Here is a 19,483-nt window from a genome sequence, read left to right as displayed (position 1 = left end):
GATTGGTTCCCTTTATTTGATATGGACATCACAACTACATTGGTTACCCAGATGTATTGTTTTGAGTGTGTTAGCACATGTGCTAATTTACAACACCTGTCCACTGGCGGCTTTTAAAAAGGTTAAAAGTAACAGAAATAATAAGAAAGTGAGGAGGAAATATGCACTGCACAAAACATTACAAAAAGAAAAGCAATATTCAAAGTTACATACAGGCATAGTAACAGGGTAGCGGCAACACGGGTAAGCAAGAAACCAGGTAAAACTATTCATGTGAATACTGTTGTTTTGATTTTAGCCATTTGTTGAGTTCATTTGTTCATCCAGATTGTCTCGAGTTGCTCATTAACCTCCTAAGTATGCATGTTTTCTTTAAACAAAATAGGATTTTTCCCTCGAAAATCTCAGTTATTTACAATGATGAAAAACATCTGTGATAAGTAAAATGTCTAAACCAAGGGATTAAAAAATAAATCAAATCTCTTCCATTCATCATGGATCAAACACGAACAAAAGCATGTTTTACTTTCATCATCATTCATATTACACAAGGTCACATTTAACAAGAAAACTTCAAAAATGTCTTTCCTGACTTGGAAAAATATCTTGTTAAATTAAAAAACTTTTTTTTTTTTATTAAACTCCAATGTAAGTCCATTTAAAACAACACAAAGTTTCAATATTTATTATTCAATGAATAAATCTACAACATATGTATATTTATAACAACATAGGCCAACGATTTTTGAATTTTTAAACCGATATATTTAACTTTTTTGATTTATTTCAACTAAATTAAATTTTGAACCTTAATATTCATATAGATGACAGAAAAACAATTATCACAAATTAAGTAAATAAATCATGCAAAAAAAAAAATAAAAGTTTTTAACATGGCCCTTTCTCAGATAATTTTTTTTTTTTAAAAAGTACTTTATTTAATATATAACCTGATTTTAGGATTGAATGTGTTTAGCCTATGAACATACTGGGAACCAGTCGAGTGTTATACTGTAGCTTCTGTAAGATGGTCTGGGCTCCATTGTAAGTATACTGTAATCAGGATAAGATGTATTCATGCTAGATGCATGTGTAAAATATAACGTGAACACTTTCAAAAATTATAATGTTATATTTTCTGATAATAAAAAGACGACTACATGTGTGTTTTTCCCACATTTGTGTACAACTTGTTTGTTGTTTTGTATTCAGAGCCACAGTGCGGAGTCATGTTTTTGTTTTATTTAAAAAAAAAAAAAAAAAAAAAAAACAGTTGGTGGGGAAACAAAAACAATGACGTAGTAATGAAGTGTGGCTGATGATTTTCGTCAGAAGTGAAGTAACGTAAAACAGGTGAAGTTCACCGAGCCGCGGCTACGGTACCCGGGGAGGAACAAACCTTATCTTCAAACAAAAGCGCGAAACGCTCTCACCTCCCCAGTCAGTCCGCGCGGATCACCGCGAAGCGCAGCTTCATCACAGAGACCAGAGAGAGAGAGAGAGGGAGTGTGTGTGTGTGTGTGTGTGAGAGAGAGAGAGAGAAAGAGAGAGAGAGACACACACAGCCACAGAGACCAGAAAGATAAAGCAAAGACAGACGGAACGATAGACTTTTGCGAAAAGTCCTGGTCCCCCCCTTCCCCTCTTTTTCTTTCCTTTCTCTAACAAATCTCCATCAGACTAAACCCGCACACACAAAGCGGCTGCTTGGATGAACCAAAAGCTTTCGGTCTGCCAGCACTACACCTGGATTCACTGAGCACAGACAGCAGGCATGTCCCGAAGGAAGCAGAGCAACCCCCGGCAGATCAAACGTAAGTTCCCCTCTCTTTCTCCGGTAGCCTAGTGACACACTCCGGGCTGCACTGACCGAAAACAGCCGCTCATGTGCTGCCTGTCACGGTCCTCCGGTCCCCCTCCGCGGTGTGCGTGCGTGCGTGTGTGTGTGAGCGCGCGCGCGCGCGTGCGTGTGTGTGTGTGTGTGTGTGATGGTTTGAAACCCAAAGCCCACTGTGATGCTGTGCATAAAGTTTGTGTGATGCTGCTAAGTTGTACAAAAATGAAGTTATTGCCTGTGTTTGATTGATGTGACTTTGATGGAACGTTCAGCCTTTTCTTCCTTTGGTGCCATTTAATTTGCACTACTACTAAATTACAAGGCCTTTAATAGACAACAGAAATATTTATAGCTAAAGGATAAGTACATTTCTAATGTGAGGCGATGAAATACACTTTAATTTGTATGTCTCACACACTTTAGCTTCCTCTCTAATACTAATAGTCAACAATATCCTACATTCCACCACGCAGGTGTGTGTGTGTGTGTTCACAAATACCATAAATAATCACACTTTAAAAAAAAAAATACTTATTTGTAGAATTCATTAGGATAATTAGCTTCACCTGTGCCACTAAAGACGTTGCATGGCATGTGTTTTTGTAAATTGAGATGTATTTTAATTTGAAATATCAGAACGTTCCATATGCTGCAGATACTATATTTTTAATAATAATAATTAAAAAAAAAACATTTCAAATGTATTTATTTGTTTTTTTAACCATTTAGTCTAAAGTGTTTTTGGCCTGGATTAGCTAATGTCATTTAGCCCTCATAACAATGTTTTTTTTTTTGTTTTTTTTTTGTGTAAATAATGACATTTTTTTGAAACACCTTTTTAAATAGTAACTAAGGCTGAAAGAGTTTTGTTGGTTTACATTAAATATGGAGATATTTTTATTCAGACACTTACAGAAGTGCACTCTTACACACACGCCCACATTGTTGTATACACGAGTGTGTGTGTGTGTGTGTGCGTGTGTGATCTCTTGGTTTTTGCACTGTATGCTGCATTCTGATTGATAATTTAACACGTTAATGTGACAGCCTTTATGATATCTTCTTCAGACTAAAATAAATAGTGTTTGTTTTTCTAAAATGAGTTTATGACACTTGTTAGCTGCATGATAAATCATTCTTTATGCACATACAAATAAACAAAATCTGTAAAAAGTAAAAATAAAATGTTTTGAAATCATTAACCAGTTTTTAATAATTAGCAAATAAAAAAATATTTTTTTCAAGATATGGGTTAAGCATTTGGATAGTTTAGATCTAATGATCGATATTGCTTGAATATGTAATTGAAAAACACCCTTTTTCAAAACTGAAGTAGTGCAATGAAATGTTAATTGAATATTAGTGGTGCAAACATTTTTTTTTTCTTTTGCAAAACAAATGTATTGCGATATCAGACTTGTGTGTTGATGTTTTTAGCATTCAACACTATTTTATTCCAATCGACAAAGGAGTAACATTGTGATGTGACGTGATAGGTTCACTCATATATTTGGAGTCGGTCCAATCCTATGGTCCCAAAAATTTTTAGTTGACGAGTAAAACAAATATTAACGTCCATATTTACTCATCGCCGTCCTTTTCTCTTATTGCGTTATTGTGGTCATTTTGAGCGACTGAGATGGGCTGTGTAATGATGCTTTGATTGAAAACACAAAGGTCAGCTGGAGCCTCGATCTTCTCTCTGGGAACTCAGAGAGGGAGAAAAAAATGGAGGTATTGCACTAAAGTCAGCGTAGACAGTCATTGTAAAGGACAAAAAGGTTGTTGGGCGAAGTACCCCACACACGCCCCCCCCCCTCCCTGCATACATCGCACCGTTATCTAAAATTGTGATTTATGCAGTATTTTAATATTTTGCTTATTCTTTCCCCTTGGGTGCTCTCTGAGCGGTGATAAAAAGGCAATGCTGAAAGAGCACCATTAATTTGCTCCGATGACTGGGGAGATAAGGCCAGATAATAGGAAAGATAAGCAGAGGAGATATACCATCCCGATTATTACCATTAAAATTCCAGCCCAGCAATCTGCAGCTGGCTGATAATTCCTTCTCCGTTTCCACCACTTTGGATGATAAGGCAAAAAATAGTCACTCAGTGCTCCTTGATTAGGCTGCCTGGATATCTCGATAATACAGTGATACATTATGTATTTTTCCCCCCTTGTTTTTTTCCCTCTGAAATGTTACATCTGATTCTCAGCTTACATTTATTTATTTATTTATATATATATTCTTCGGCCCACTTTCTGTATCCCCCTCCTCTTAGAGCTGTTCCTGAAAAAGTGAAGAAAAAAAACCCATCTACTTTTATTGTAATAAGAGTTAGATGGAAGGAGGAGATAGTGGTGGAGGTGTTTTGTGTGGGAGCACATATCAGTGTTATCAGCTCATCTCCCAGGGCCAGCTGCTAGCTGCTGTTGTTTTTAGCCTTATCACCCCGTGCCAATATGCCAATAAATTGCCCAGATTGTTAGTCGTTCCAAGGCGGGTCAGTAGAATTTGACAGGAGTGATGAAAATATCGCTGATGCTCTGCGGATTGCGATTAGCTGCTGTAATATGATGTGTGAATTCCACCAAGCCCCGTCTATCCCCTCTCTTTACCCTCCTTCTGTCTTTTCCTCGCTGCCTCCCCTCCCTCCCCCTCCCCACTAACCCCCCTTTTTCCCCCATTTCTCCCCCAGCTTCTGCTGCTGGTGTCCATAGCTCTATTCTTCCTGAGAGGAGAACATTTTGATGCTTAATAGGAAGGAAAGATATGAACAGGCTGAATTGAAACCAGGTCCCTCACAGTAATTTTTCTGTAAAATTGCACCCCAAAGTTTTGTTGCGTTCGGGGGAATCTGGATGATGTACAGGGGAGCTCGCCTCCGCCAAGTGTTTATGGGAACATATTGAAGCGGCCCTCTGAGGCCACAGGCTGACATCTAATGTCAAATGTGCTTATTAAACTGACTTAGTGCTTTCTTCCTTTTTACTGTTGCCTTGGCTCTATGGACTGTCCTGGAATTCATGGAGCTGCTCTTTCTACGCCACACACAGCAGGAACGAAGCCTCGTACTGTAGTGATTACTGTAAAGTTGTTGACAAGTCTACCGAGGCTTCCAGTCTGTCATGCTGCTGTGATTTTTATTTCTCTTGATTTAAATTGCAGCTTTAAATGATTTTTGCCTACTTTTTTCCTTTATTTTTTCCATAGTATATTCTTGAATTAATTGAACCAAGAATTGTTAATGCAGACCTATTAATAGCAGAATGGGATTTGAGAAATGCTTTTATGATACACTGTTTTATTTTGAACAACTGCAATAATCCAAAAAAACAATATTACAATAAACAAAATATTTGATTCAGATGGCTTCCCTCCAGAAAAAACAAAAACAATTACCTATATTACTGCATACACATACTTTTTGTGTTCTAAAGGGAGTGGGTGGAAGTATAAACGTATTACTCCCACCGCTTTCCCACATTACGGTTACAAATAATCAATTTTCAGCATTCTGTTTTCCAGCCATTTAATTAATCAAATGTTAAACTTAACTTTAACACTTAGCGCTATATTACAACGTATTGAAATATGTTACATTTATATAAAAGGTACCTGTTTGAAATTGTAAGCTCTACAAAGATCATATATATTACTAGCAGTTTAGTTCGGTTATTTTCTTTGAAAGTCCTTGTAGAGCAGCCAGGAGGAGGAATAACCTGCTAATCCGTGAGACACGGTGGCCGCCATTTATACTGACCTCAGACGCCATTAGTGACATCACAACGTGGCATTTAGTACTGCCGTTGACTCCATGACAGGAACGGTACTTCACTCGTGCCTGTCGCAGGTACTAGTACACACTGGTACCCACACTCGTCCTGCTGTAAATCAGCTTATTCCGCATCACGTCTCGTTTGTAAACAATGCAGCTGACTGCCAGCTGTGGCTGCTCCGATATGCAGCAAAAGCTCACAATAACAGCTTCAGACACATCAGAAGTAGCTCAACACACATCATTGTAATGTTTGTAGTAATAAATAAAAGGGTATAAAAGAAAATGTGGAGAAAAGCCAATGTAAACACTGCACATGTAATCAACGACTTGGCGTCGCATTGGGCTGAGCATGGCTGCGCCCCATGGATGGGATTTCAAGGTAGAAAATTGTACAAAAAAGTACTTTAAATCTGTTAAAAAAAAAAATTAAGTAATTAATTAAATTAATAATAAAACCAATGTTCACATATTTTGTTTGTAATACATTAAACACATTTTATGTATTAATTGGTAGCCTACCGTTTAAAAGCGAAATGTAAACACATTTTTTTTTTTTTCAAATGTTTATTTTTGTTTTAAAAATATCAAGTAAAGTGCATATTATGGGTAGTGAAAAAAATCACTAATCAAAATATAGCAATTTGATTATTGACGATTATAAATCAACTGTTACATTTTCAAAGATGGAATATTTACATCTTTTAAATTGTAATACATACCAGGTGAGTCCTCTATTCAATATATTTCAATTACGCTATACAATATTGAAGGTTCTCTGAGGTGTTACTCAAAAGAGAAGTCAAATAATTCAGCAGCTGACTGATATTAAATGGGAGATCAATAATGAGCACTAATTGAAAATCAAATGGATTATTAGTAATAATCAAAAATGAGTTTGTAATCAAACTGAGACTATATTCGGAATTGAATTGAATCAGGAAATTGGGCCGATTAACCAAACCTAGTAGATATGATTAGATGTTTAATTTCACTATAAATAAGATTTGATTTGAATATAATAGCGTAAAACTGATGTTGTAGAGGCTATTCTGAAACATTGATAGAGGTAAGAAAATTATTTGTGTGTCTGGACTTTCAAGATGTAGCCTACATTAGTAGAACGTTACCTTAAATACTGTTGCTGTGTTGTGAACATCTGGAATAATAATAGAACAACTTCCCTTTTATTCCCAGTTTACCAGTTTCAAACTGAACCACAGCTCAGGAATCTCCACCTCTCTTGCTAAAAGTCTGCTTTTTATCACAGCCACTATTTTCCATCTCCGCTCTACAGTTAATCTCTCCCACTCCTTAGCATAAGGCCACTTTATGTAACGTCAGCATACTGTTTATCATATCAGGTGACATTTCTATCTTTGAGGGGCATTTATCAGAGGCAGATTACACTAGTAAGGGATAAGGGGAGTGTTTACTGAATTGACTGCCAACATTCTGCATCTGAATTTGTGTGTTGTTTGCTTGAGTATACATTGTATTCTATGAAAAGCATGTGGCCGTGTGTTGTTGTTTTTTTTTTTTTTTTTTTTTTTTACAGAGATCGAAGCTGTTAGCTTGACGTAGTTTGCGTTCATTCATTAGGACAGACTTCGCATCCATATTTCCGTCAACTTTACAACAGCTTTTCTTTCTCTTCTAGCTGCTGAAGTTGTGTTCGACACACTTCACCCTTGGCCCGCAAAGCGCCAACAACTCTCAGTCAGTCAGATGTTTTGGGGGTGTAAAATCAAAAAAATGTTTGCATGCCAGCCTCGCCTGTATATTTAAGGGTCTCTCTTTCATTGGTTGACACTCATGGCGTGTCTCTTGTGTTTCTCTTGTTGATTTCTGTCAGACGAAGAATGGTTGTTGAATGCCAACTTTCCTTCAAACATCTGTTCGCTGCCAATAACAGCTTGTGCCGTTGCCTCGTCTTAGCCGAAGGATCCCCAATTGCCTCCTTACTTTTGACACGAAACAACAATGCAGATGAATGTCATCTCCTTTTATTGTCTTTTTTTCCCTATTGTGTCTAAAGAGGAATGATTTTTGAGCAGACGAAGCCTTTGTGCTTACAGTAGCGGTTGCTGTTTGTGTCACAGATTTTTCCAGCTATAGGGAGGGGAATATATAGCAGCTGCTGCTTCCTTTTCATTGAAAACCACTGTATGATGAGCTGAGGTTGGCGGCTGATGGACTGACAGTGCCCGTTCCTACTCTTCTTTGTTGCTCTCGCCTGCAATGCTTGGACGGCAGAGGGAAATGTGGGCAGGGTAGCTGCAAAGGTGGAGGTCACTTCCTTGCACAGTTTCCTTTTTATCTTCCTCTTTCCTGAATTCCACTGCTATTATTCCAATCATATCTGGTTCAAGCTGGTGTCCCCATTGTATTTTTTTTCATGTACTCAAAATGTCCTCAATGTGGGTAAAAAGTTAATTTTAGAAACGCATGAAATGAAATCCGTAAATAAGCCTTTGTTTTTATCATTGCTTGCTGAGTGCCTCTTTAGTTCTACCCATATTCCTCTTTGTTTGTTCAGATTTGATATCAATGATGCCCATTGAGCCCTCGGGTAACAATTGACTTTCAGCCTGCTTTAAGTTAATAGCCTTGTCTCTTCCTTGTACAGATCAATATGGGTATTAATTAATCACCTTTATCTAGCACAGGATCTAGTTCCATTTGTTGTTACATCAGCAAAATATCAATAAAGAAAGTGGACTCCCTGATCGCCATGGCAACTTCATCTCTCAGGTCAAAGAGAGTTTATCTTATCTTGCTGCTGCGAGTGGCAAACTGCTTAGGAATCTAGTTTAGACTCAAAGATCATCGATTTAAGCTTCTTTTTTTAGCCCCACCTTGTTGTTTCAGGAGAGAGGGGATGAAGAAGAAGAAAAAAAGCAGCATTCTAATCACAACAGAGATGTAAGATTTAAATATTGATGTCCAAAGGCCATTACAGGCAAAGAGGTGCCTCTGGTCTTGCTGTTGTTCAAGTACGTCCTTTTAAGACCCAGACAAAGCTTTGATTATCACGTGTCACCATAGACTAGGTTTGTAAAGCTGACAGTGTGAGACTGCAGGGGAGAGCCATCGCCACAAAAATTTATAACACATCATACTTCACATCCTGGCATTTCCTGGCCTCAGCTGCATGCCACATCCCAGAAGTCACTCTTTGTAGTGCTCATATTTTTACAGTAATACAAAGGATAGTAGCAATATAAAACTAATCATAAAGATAGACTGAACAGATGTTACACAAAGATAACCTGTTTATCAGTCAATATTTTCTTTTGTTCTTTTTTTGTTTTGTTGCTGAATTTAGACCTAGGATAAGCCTTGAAGGTGTTTGGCTGTTCCTCATCAGAAAGCAGAATGCTCCTCAGGCTTGAAGCAGAGAGCAGATCCAGCTTTTTTGCCCAATTACTACATATTTCCCCAATTGACCCTCGCCAATAGGGGAAATAGCTTATCGTGTTTACTTTTTAAGGTGCCTGCATGGGTATTGCCTTCATTCTAGTGCTCCTCTAAACATATTGATGTTTCACTGATAGGGATGTTGCAGTCTTTGCGTTTGCATGATGCCCTGACGGTTTCACCAGCCCAGAAGAGAAACTGCTCATCGTCAGTGACAGGAAATCTGCTTTTGTCATAACCCAAATCTACGGGTAGAAATCTGTCAAGTCTTCTTTCTTCTATAGACATAACTCCTGTGCAAGTATAAATTCTCTTCTTTGTTTACTTCGGTTTAATTAGCCACAGTTTATCAAAACATTTTCATGGAATAAGTCACAAATGATTGCAGTTTTGACTAAATCTTGGATGAACAGAATGAATGGGACTGCTGGGAAATATGACTCATGTTTTGCAGCAGTCATTGTCAGAAAATGTTTTTTTTTTTTAGATTACAAAACGGGGACAAAGTAAAAAAGAGTAGAAGAAGAGGAGTAGTTATTGATCCTGAATTAAGTAAGTATAATTTCTTGAGGAGGATACTCACTGCACACCAGAAATTGACACGCTAATAGCTGTTGGGTCTAAATCTCCAGCTTGGCAGGAATTACAGAGGATGTGTTTGTAGAGCGGAGGGGAAGCACAACTTAGAAACTTAGGTTCAGACTGCATGGCTAAAGGATAGGTGGCTACAGAGGATTAAGTAACAAGCTTTTCACTTCAATTTGTACATCAGCATTTTCCTTCATAGCAACTGCACAATACAGGCGACATCTTAAGGGTTCAGTGGAAAATTGCTAATGACAAAGCTTTGTAAATAGATAAACATTTTATGTCAAATATGCTGAAAATATAAAACAAACTTCAAAACATGTTAATACTTTAAAGAGGTTGTGTTTTGATTTGGACCATTGCAAAGCCCCTAAATCTGTTGACAGCACAGTTTATGCATCATGTGATCAGAGGCCGTATCTGCCTGCATGTGATTAGTGCTGTTACCAAAATAGACGTCATGGAGCGATGTACCAGGTTTCCTGATCTACAATATATTTACAGTAAATTATGCAAATCAAACCAGATCACCATTCAAGTGACGACAGAAGTGACATGTGTTTTAATGGGATGTGTCCTGGTTTGCAATGTATTAAAGTTGGCTGTGCGACACAGCCAGTATTATTTCAGCATCAGCCAATATTCCTTTTCTGTGTATTTCAGAGAATGCTTATCTGGTAATTACTTAAACTTGTTGACACTGAGCAAATGCGATGGCCAACTCAAATGCCTTTTTGTCTTATGATATCAGATTGGATTTTTATCAGATTCAAACACTCACACAGCCCTGAATGGCAAAGATAATGGCTCATTTCCAGTACGAGTGTGGAATTAAGAGGCTCATTTAATGAAAGGACAGCAACCATTATGTTTTAGGTTTTGTTTGCTGTGGAATCGAAATAACACATGAAGAAATACAGCATATATATTTTCTTGTGGCTTTAGTTGAACCAGGACCTGTGAATCTTTCAGACATACATTTGGCCATAATCAAGTTTTTTAAGCTTCAGAAACTGGATAACAACTGGGTCAGATGATAAGCCGGAGTATAACAGGGGAAAAAAGCCTCCTGATAGACGAGGAGAAAATCTGATTGATTGATGTCTGCTGGCCTACCCATCATCACAAGCCAGTTGACAGTTAGTTTGGGATCAGATGATTTCACTCTTAAGATTGGGGTTGAGGGGGGTGCTAGGCAAATATGAAGGACACAAAGGTCAATGGCTTCTCTCCCCCTCTCTGTATCTATCTCTCCCTGGCAATAGCTTGCTTTGACAAACTGTAATATGTTGCTAAGCTTTGTGGCAGCAGGACACATGGTCATAGTTTGTACAGTAATATCCTATTGCAGTAATCTCACAAGGAGTGATTGAAAGTGCTGGAGGAATTGGGTACAAGCAGAGACCCGTTGACATCATCAACGGCTGTGGACTGGCACATGTCTCAGACTTGTTTGAACGGAATTTTCCCATGAGGACGAATAAGTTAAACAACAGCTTTGACTAGAAGGGAATCTGTTATTGTAAGAAGGATCTGATAAGAGAGCACCATGTTATGAGTTTGTGTAGCAAAGGGACCAAAAATGGATTCTCTAGCCAGTGTCTCTCTGTGGTTTTGGAGAAAAGACGAACATGGAACTGTGACAAAGGATGATTGGATGCATATTGTAAATAAACACCCAAGTCTTTTACAGTGTCACTCTCACTTTTTGTCTCTTTTTAAAGATATCTACTCTTTGAGCTTGGATGTGGTTTCGATAAATGTGCTCTGGGTTTGACCCTGGGGTGACATAATCTTGATTTAGGTTTAACCAAAAACCAAAAGGAAGCCAGAAAATGCTCTAAATTTACTTCTTTGTCATTTTGTTCCTTTAGCTATTGTCATTAGGCTCAAATCTAATAAGACAGGACATGCCCACAGTGATGTCTGTGATACTCATAACAAGGCCTTGCCTCCTCTAAGGGTCCACCGCTAATAGACATGTCCATTAGCTTTGTATGGCACCGCTTTCAAGATCAAGGTCTCACTCACTTGTAATGAAGTGGCTGTGCAAATGCTACTCCTATTGTGGATCACTTGTTTTAATCAAGTTTTTCACTGAAAGAAATGCAGCTTCAATTTAGAGCTCCAACCAAACAATAAAAAAAGGATAATCCGAAGACAATTCCCTTCCAAATGAAACTGGACATAATTTAGGGGAAGAGACAACAACTCTTTGTTTGTTTGAAGTGGTTGATATGACAACCTTCTTGTTAAAGACTCAGGGAGAATAAAAGGGATTAGTAATTACCATAATTATCTCTTATATGTTTTCACCTAATGATGTCCATTAAATGGTTGATACTTCATTTAGAGCCTGCCTTGCTGTAGGTTGGCGTCGACTCCTAATACATCATGTTACATTACACAGCACACGAGTAATGAACTTCTTTCATCAGAGATTTTTATCATGCAGTGCTTCTGGGGGGAAAGCCAATATACTTCAGCTTTTTGTTACAGTTGGATTATAACAATTCTCATAGTTCCTACTTATCTTTCAAATTTTCTCTACATGTGATATCAACCCAATTGGCTTCATGTCTAAACAGGATGGCTCTCTAATCTAGACCACTGTTCATTTCATGTAAAACAACTCATTTTGTGGCTTAGGCTGGTGGCTGTCTTATCGTTACATAATTCTTTGCCCTCGCAGTGATTTTCATTGTGGCAATTTATTTAAATTCCCCCATGTTTATATATTTTCTCGGTCTTCTTTTATTCAGAATGATTGCCTTTCATCAGTTCAAAGACTCATCTGTGAGTCTTTTGGTAACTTCACAGATAGGAATTCACAGTGGGGGGAAAGAAGGAAGCAGGAAGAGAGTGTTGGTGCATGTCCATCGCTGTCTGGAGGCCTGAGTCCAGAGGTTGAGCTAATATTGATCAAGAGCACTGATATAGCACTCAGCAGTCCACACATCAACGGGTAAGGAGAGATGGCTGACTACATGTGGGTAGTTCTTCTTCCGCTCTAAGGCCCTTTAGTCCGGCATGTGGCTCAGCTGCTGTCGTTGCTTCGGTCTTTGTCTGCCACCTATCAACATATCAGCAGTGTCTCTGAAGCCCAGTTGTATAATGCACCATTTATGGCTTTGTAGTGAGTGAGATGGTGAACAGAGCGGTGGAATAGCTCCAGGCCCTTCCCTCAGTGAGTGGATTAACGGCGGCCTGCTTTAGCGCACTCTACCGGGGTGTGAAATCAGCGCCGCTTCGGTGCCGGCAATAAGGCTTCCTCTCTCTCTCTTTTTTCCATCACTCTTTCTTTTTCTTTTCTCTTTCTGTTTCCTCACCTCCATGCAAAGCTTCCCCCAGCCATCTGTGAAATGTGGAAACTCTGTGTCTAAGTTGAGTTCAGACCCCATCCCCTCCGTCAAGTTGAGGCCAGAAAGCAAATGGGCAGGCTGTCGGCAGAGGAGAGGAGAGAGAGAGGAAGAGGAGGAGGAGTGTGGTGGTAGAGGGGTTCAGCTCACTGATGTCGTGCCGCGTGTGCAGGAACCCTGCCTGTTCTCCGCAGGCGAGTTGGAGGAGGGTCTGGGCCTGGGTGCGGGCCGAGAGATCTCTGGTTCCTGCTTGCAGGTCCAAATCCCCCCTCTCTCTCTTTCTCTCTCTCTCTCTCTCTCTCTGTGTGTGTGTGGAGGCGAGGCGGTGGCACAGCTCCCCTGAGCCCCTGCCCAGTCCTTTGAAGATAAGATGGTGATACAGAGTCCCTTTCGGTACGTCGCTAACCGATGGTCTTTGTGTGACTCACATGCCTCTCTCTGTCGGAGCCTGCAGCTGAAACACCTATGCTCTTTAGTGAAACGAATCAGCTGTATGGCCTTGGGTCAAATTAGATTATAGAAGGGTAACAAAACCCTAGATCGTATGTTTAGGATTTTTTTCCCACCATTTCACGCTTGTGGAGCAAAGTTTTGCTGTGGTTGATATTATATTTCTGTTTAAAGATTGACTTTTATAATATATTCTCAGTGCAGAACCCCTCCCCAAATGTCTATGCATATTACAACAAGTCATTTTAACCAGTGTTAATTGTGTCGTCATAGTTTTTGTCCACTACATTTTTTGAAATAGCAATAATAAGAAACGTGAACAAAAACTATATCAAAATACATTTATATTTTCGTCAGCTAATAAAAACTAAGCTAAATGTCGACTAAAACTAACTGCATTTTCGATAACGTGTCTCCTCTGCATGTCTTTGTATCACTTGTAGACCAAATCTTCCATTCCTGGCTCTTTGCAGCAGCTCTTACACAAGAGCAGTTATCATAATCAGGCTTTTGAATGATGAACTCAATATTCTCCCTTTGAACCCCCACCCCCAATCGTGTGGCTTTGGGGTTCAGATTTGTGCATAATGTTTTAGTGATTGCATGGCATTATGGCGGTTTGGAAAGCAGAGTGGAGGTCCATTCACGCATCATCTTTCCACAGACAATGTGGATTTCAATGTCTCTCTCTGAGCTCATCAGGGATGGGGCGTTGATTGCTTTTTGATACCCCTCCAACGTGGATGAGGTCCTGCATACATCAGCTAATTAGAATGTACTTAGAGTGTGTGAGCGTGTGTGTTTGTGAGTAAAGGACCCCACACCTTTCATCAGATCCTCAGCCCAAGTGCTCTAACCGCACTCACTAAAGCCTTTATCAAATTCAAAAGAAAGGCTATATGGTGCATTGTGCCGCTAGGGTTTGGGCATGTGGGCAGGTCCTGCGGGTGTGTGGTTAGGATTTGCTCTGGGGAAAAATAAAACACTAAAAACCAAAAGAGAGGGGTAATCACATGAGTTATTTTCAGTGTTCGGGTGAAATCTCAGCCTTGGAAGCTGCTTTATAAACAACATGTGTTGGGAAAATCTAATGGCAGCTGTTGGACTACAGAAGGATGATTGTATTTAGGAGGAGAAAACCCCCTCTCTCCTCTATTCTGACCACATTCATTAGAGTTCTACCATCCTGACATTGGCATCGCTAACTTTATCCCACTCAAGGTAATGATAGCTGCCACGCTCAAAGTCTTAAATAGATGGCACCGTGGCAAGGAGGAGCGGCAGCAGGTAATTAGGCAGCACAAGTGAGTGAACGCTAACATCTAGAGTACCTTGATTTTGTTATTTTTAGTGCATTCAGAAAAACCACTATGCATTTTTTGTTCTTTTGCATATTTACTGCCTTTATGGATTGTATTGTATATCAAGCAAGGTCGTATCAGTAGCACATAGCACTGGTTTCCCTAGTTACAAAAAAACTCTCACTCACCAAATACCTTTGCCCATGCTGCGATCTGAGGAAGGTACTGGAGCCTCACAGTATATTTCATAAAGGCACTCTATTACACCCCCATGGCTTGTGTAGAGACCACAGTACACTGTGGTCTCGTCCCCAGGCGGCTGGGAATAAAGTGCAGGACGTGGTGCTGAAGCAGAAATCTAACCGCTGGTTTTTCAGGTAATCTTGACTTGAATCTTAATTCCAATAAAGTGTTATTTTTTCACAACATAAGCCAGATCCGAGCAAAAGCAACAACACTCCACTCTGTTTTACTGTGGTTCTACTTTATTGAATATCATTGCAGATAAGAGGTGTAATTCTTGGGGAAAGGGAGGGACGGCGTAGTGATGTATATTGACCAGCTCAATGATAGTGTTACAGGGCACAGGCCTGATATGAAAGTGAATAGTATTGATTTCATCACTTCAATTACTATATATATATATATTTAAAAAAACAAACTATTATTGTTGCCAAAAATAAACTTTGTGAAACTGAGCCTCCATGCTTAGCTTCTTCTTTTGCAACCAGTGTAAATACAGACAGTTGATTCCATTACTAAAGACGCTTAGTACAAATATTAAAATTCAAAGGAATTTGCCCTCAGTTGTTCTTTGCATTTTGCCAAGATCTGAGCAGCTTGTGTCAAAATAATATATATTTTTTGTTATTACAGTCAATCTCAATTGGATTTTTTTAAAGAAGCAAATGGAAAAAAAAAACTATTTGCTAACCTTAAATGTGATCATCAAAGTTTAGTATATATCTATTATGTAAAAAAAGTTTCTAACAACCAAACTCTTTTGGGAGAGTTATGTTCACACAGTTAAAGATCATTTTTAGCAGATAAAGACATAGTTTAGTGCCTCGTATAGATCAATAAATTGAAAGATGTCAAAGGTCGAAATTGCTGCTCAAAAGTTTGTTTTCATCTCTACTGTAAATACCATATTTTTTTTTACATTTTTGGAAAGGTTTATGTGCATTGTGGGATGTGGAGTCCCATAGACGGGTGCAAGAAAGTATTTTCCTTAATTCTTACCGTGATTTATTGTTTTTCTTTTTCAGGCAAGGAGGACAGTGAATAATTTGACACAATTTTTATTCAAGTTTGTTCCCAGTATTCCACGTGATATCATCTCACTTTATGAGACATTTAGTTTCAGACGGATTTCGATCTTTTCATGTAAACCTTAAAATAAACATTCCCCATTGTCTTGCCACAACTTTCAGTCAGAAAACCCCAGAAATGTGTTGGGAAGTCACTTTTGGCAAGAATGAAGTAAAAACACTTCTATGCATTTGTTTATGGGACTCCACATCCAGTAAGGGGATGAACACAACTTTTCTGATGATGTCATTTAGAGAATGTTTACAGTTTACAGATCAAAACAAACTTTCTCTCAAACTTTTCCACCTTTTTCAGATAAATGATCTTTGATTTATTCATCTATGAGGCCTACACTATCTGATAAAAATATATGTATTGTGTCCAGCAGCTTTAGGTATTATCAGTGAAATGTGCCTCTGCTTGTGACAATGCAAGATAATTAGATAAAATAGAAGAATACTGTAAATCTATTGAGCTTCTATAATTGTTATTCAGTGTTTTCATGATCTCGATCAACCTAATTATAATATGATTATATAAGTGCATTACCAATCTGATTAACAGCTTACTGTAGTTATTGGTTTAGGCTGGCAAACATCAGTATTGGTGAAAGCCTATTGTCTGTGCCCTCTTGTTTAACAGGAGTGTTGCACAGTGTGCTGGACTTCAAGCAGTGAAGCAGGTCACTAGGGTCAATCCCACACTGCTGCAGTCTCACCTCGCAGAGTGACTGGGTTTCTTCCATCAGTGAAAAGCGGCCCCTCTTTGCTCCCACATGCTTCATTTCATCAGGGTTTTCTTTTATCTTGACCGGCCAGGCCCATGACCCCTGAACACTGATAGTCCAATAAGTCTGCAAGGGAGCATCACCGGAGCACTGTGGACCAAAGCAGGACTAACTGAGTTAAGTTTTTTCTCATAGTTTTTGTATGTGTGTGAGAAAAGACTTTTTCAGTGACCTTTAATCTGAACTGTTTTTCAAAAGTGAAGTTTGCAAACTTCAGGTTGGTGAATGAAATATGCATCATGAATAAAATGCAAATTCCAAATTTGAAGCTTTCTTCTGTGAAATGAAGAAAATGCCAAAACCTACAGTAGAGCAGACATCTAAAACAGAAGGAAGAAAGGCCTGGGCGCTATGTTCCTAAATGTTCAATTTCATGAGCCTGCAGAGAGTGTCATGTTTACTGTTAAAAGGAGAAATAAATGCCCAGGTTCCCTGCAAAGACAAGCATAAAAGCAATGAGTGAGAGTTCTTTATTTAGGCCCATTCTCTTTGGTTGTGTGTCATGCAGTTCCTTTACAGCCTAGTCCTCACCATCTGACTGCTGTTTGAAGTCGTCGGATGTCGACAGTATTTGCTTTTCAGCAATTCTTGCCTGCGGTGTCTCTGTAGCTTTTGAAAGTGCGACCACTGTGTTTTCTTGTTGGATGAAATGGCTCATATTGGGCAACTGGGTTGGGTGTTGGTTTAGCGATGGGACATTTGCATATGTGGATGTTTCCATTAATTGTCTGGTTGAACATGATGGACAGCTATGGTGAGGGAGGAGGAGGGCAATCAATGGGGGAGTTGGAAAGTAAGGAGCAGACAGATTGGCGCTTTAGGGTGTAGCACATCGCTTTAGCTCCAACGTGCTAGGGTGTGATCTCACCAAAGACCCCAGAACAGGCCAATCCTCATCCTAGTCAACCTCCATCAAAGCAGTGCACATAAGTGAGAGACAGTGAAAGGGTGAAAGATTAGACAAAAGGAAGGAACAAGCACTTGGTTAAAGGTGCGACCAATGCCAGTCATCTAAAGATCATTATCGGTGCCACAGTTAGTAGCAGTTCAATCATTTTTTATCCTGACAAATTCAACTTTTTTAATTCCCACCAAAAGATACTGTATGCCATCAAGACATGTGTTACCTTTACAAATCTGTACAAGACATTTCTTTTTTTAATACTTGAAATGTGTTAGTTTTTTTCATAAGAACAGAGAAACATAAACAGTAAACAGTGTCACAGTGCATCTAAGTTGACAATCATTATTTCCTATTACATTTCTAGGCCATTGGCATTCTTACAGTGTTTGGTAAAAGAAGGTTTTGTACAGCATTTTGAGTATGTTTTATTACAGTGCATGGGTAGTGTGTGGGTGGGGTGTGGGTGGGATTTTATATTTTAAAGTATAACATTAGTTTTGTCCATTTTGCAGTGTACGACTCCTTTAGTAGGTGTAGTAAGAAGGTCAGTCTTTCCATCTCATGAATCTCTCTGATAACTTCAACCCAGTTATCTACCGTAGGTGCATCCTTCTGTAACCATTTACGAGTTATTGCTTTTAGCAAAAAAGTAGACAAGATTCTTCCAGCAAAAATCATGCCAATACATGGAACAGGAGGTTCCAGGATGTTCTCTCTGTACAAGACATTTCTGTAAATATTAAGTGACATACTTAATAAACAAAATAGATTTTATCTGATATTAGAAAAATGTAACATCAAGTATGGCATTACTGCTAGAATATCTGTGGAAAGGCAAAGGATGAGAAAACACATCATTGGCAAAAATGTTCAGACTACAGTCTTTTATCATTTCATTAATTTAGATTAATTAATTAAAAAAAATTACTTCAACAAACATTAATGCACCATTTCTTTATTCTTAAAGGAAACCTGCGCTGCTTTGCTTTAGAGAAACAGCTGCTCTTCTCCTAATCGGAATCTTTGAACCAGCCTGTCACAATTAGGGCTTTCAGCTATTTCCATCCCACTGTCCTTTATGTTTTCTTACAATGCATTCGGGTGAACTTAGCTTTGTTAATATGAGACACAGATTGCAGCTTATCCTGCAGCTATATGTACTAAAGCTGCAGCTCAGTGGAGTTGCATGTGGATGAGTTAGAGGAAAGGCATAGGGCTGCTTAAACCCTGGCGTTATCAGCACCAGATGCAGGTTGACTTCAAACTTTGAATGGAAGGTAAAGAGAGAGAGGAAGGAAATTAATGAGAGTCATAAAAGCAGCAGGGTAAATAATTAGCCAACTGCTTCGGAGAGCCGTCCCTTCATTTGCGGCTGCAAATAAATTCTCCTTGAGAAGTTTGTTTGTCAAAACTGCAGACTGATGCCAGGAGCCGCAGCTGTGCGTGCGCATGCGTTTTCCAGACGCCAGGCGCTGGCGTTTTGCTGCGTCCGCCTGCCCTCATTCGTCATGTGTATCTGAGTGACAGCTTTCTCTTTTCTGCCACAGATAATTGGCAGTAGCAATGCCTCATTTAAATGTGTGCAGCGCAGACAAACAATGCAAAAAAGACTATTCAGCTGTCATAACGCTCTTCATAAATCATGTGGATGAGGGTGTCATTTTTGTATTTGCATTTTGTTTAGAATAAACAGAAGTACATTATGTTTACTTGCTTATTTGTTGCTTTCTGATACTGGACCTAA

General features: G+C 38.9%; 1 protein-coding gene across 4 annotated transcripts in view; it reads left to right on the top strand.

The window, feature by feature from the left end:
• zfpm2a (zinc finger protein, FOG family member 2a) overlaps window positions 1-19,483 on the top strand; it is a 184,731-nt gene that overhangs the window by 47,774 nt on the left and 117,474 nt on the right. For 2 of the 4 annotated variants that reach the window (XM_028469911.1, XM_028469909.1), the window contains exon 1: window positions 1,424-1,814. The exons of 1 other annotated variant lie outside the window; for it this stretch is intronic. In XM_028469911.1, coding sequence (XP_028325712.1) covers window positions 1,775-1,814 — 40 coding nt within the window. In that variant the 5' untranslated portion in view covers window positions 1,424-1,774. Of the gene's footprint in view, window positions 1-1,422; window positions 1,815-19,483 lie in introns of those variants that run through there. One more of the 4 variants, XM_028469913.1, reaches the window with a different exon arrangement.

This window comes from Gouania willdenowi, chromosome 16 (assembly GCF_900634775.1).
Source record: "Gouania willdenowi chromosome 16, fGouWil2.1, whole genome shotgun sequence".
NCBI classification, from domain to species: domain Eukaryota; kingdom Metazoa; phylum Chordata; class Actinopteri; order Blenniiformes; family Gobiesocidae; genus Gouania; species Gouania willdenowi.
Note: the sequence above shows the minus strand (reverse complement) of the source record. Positions and strands in the feature narration are given on the sequence as shown.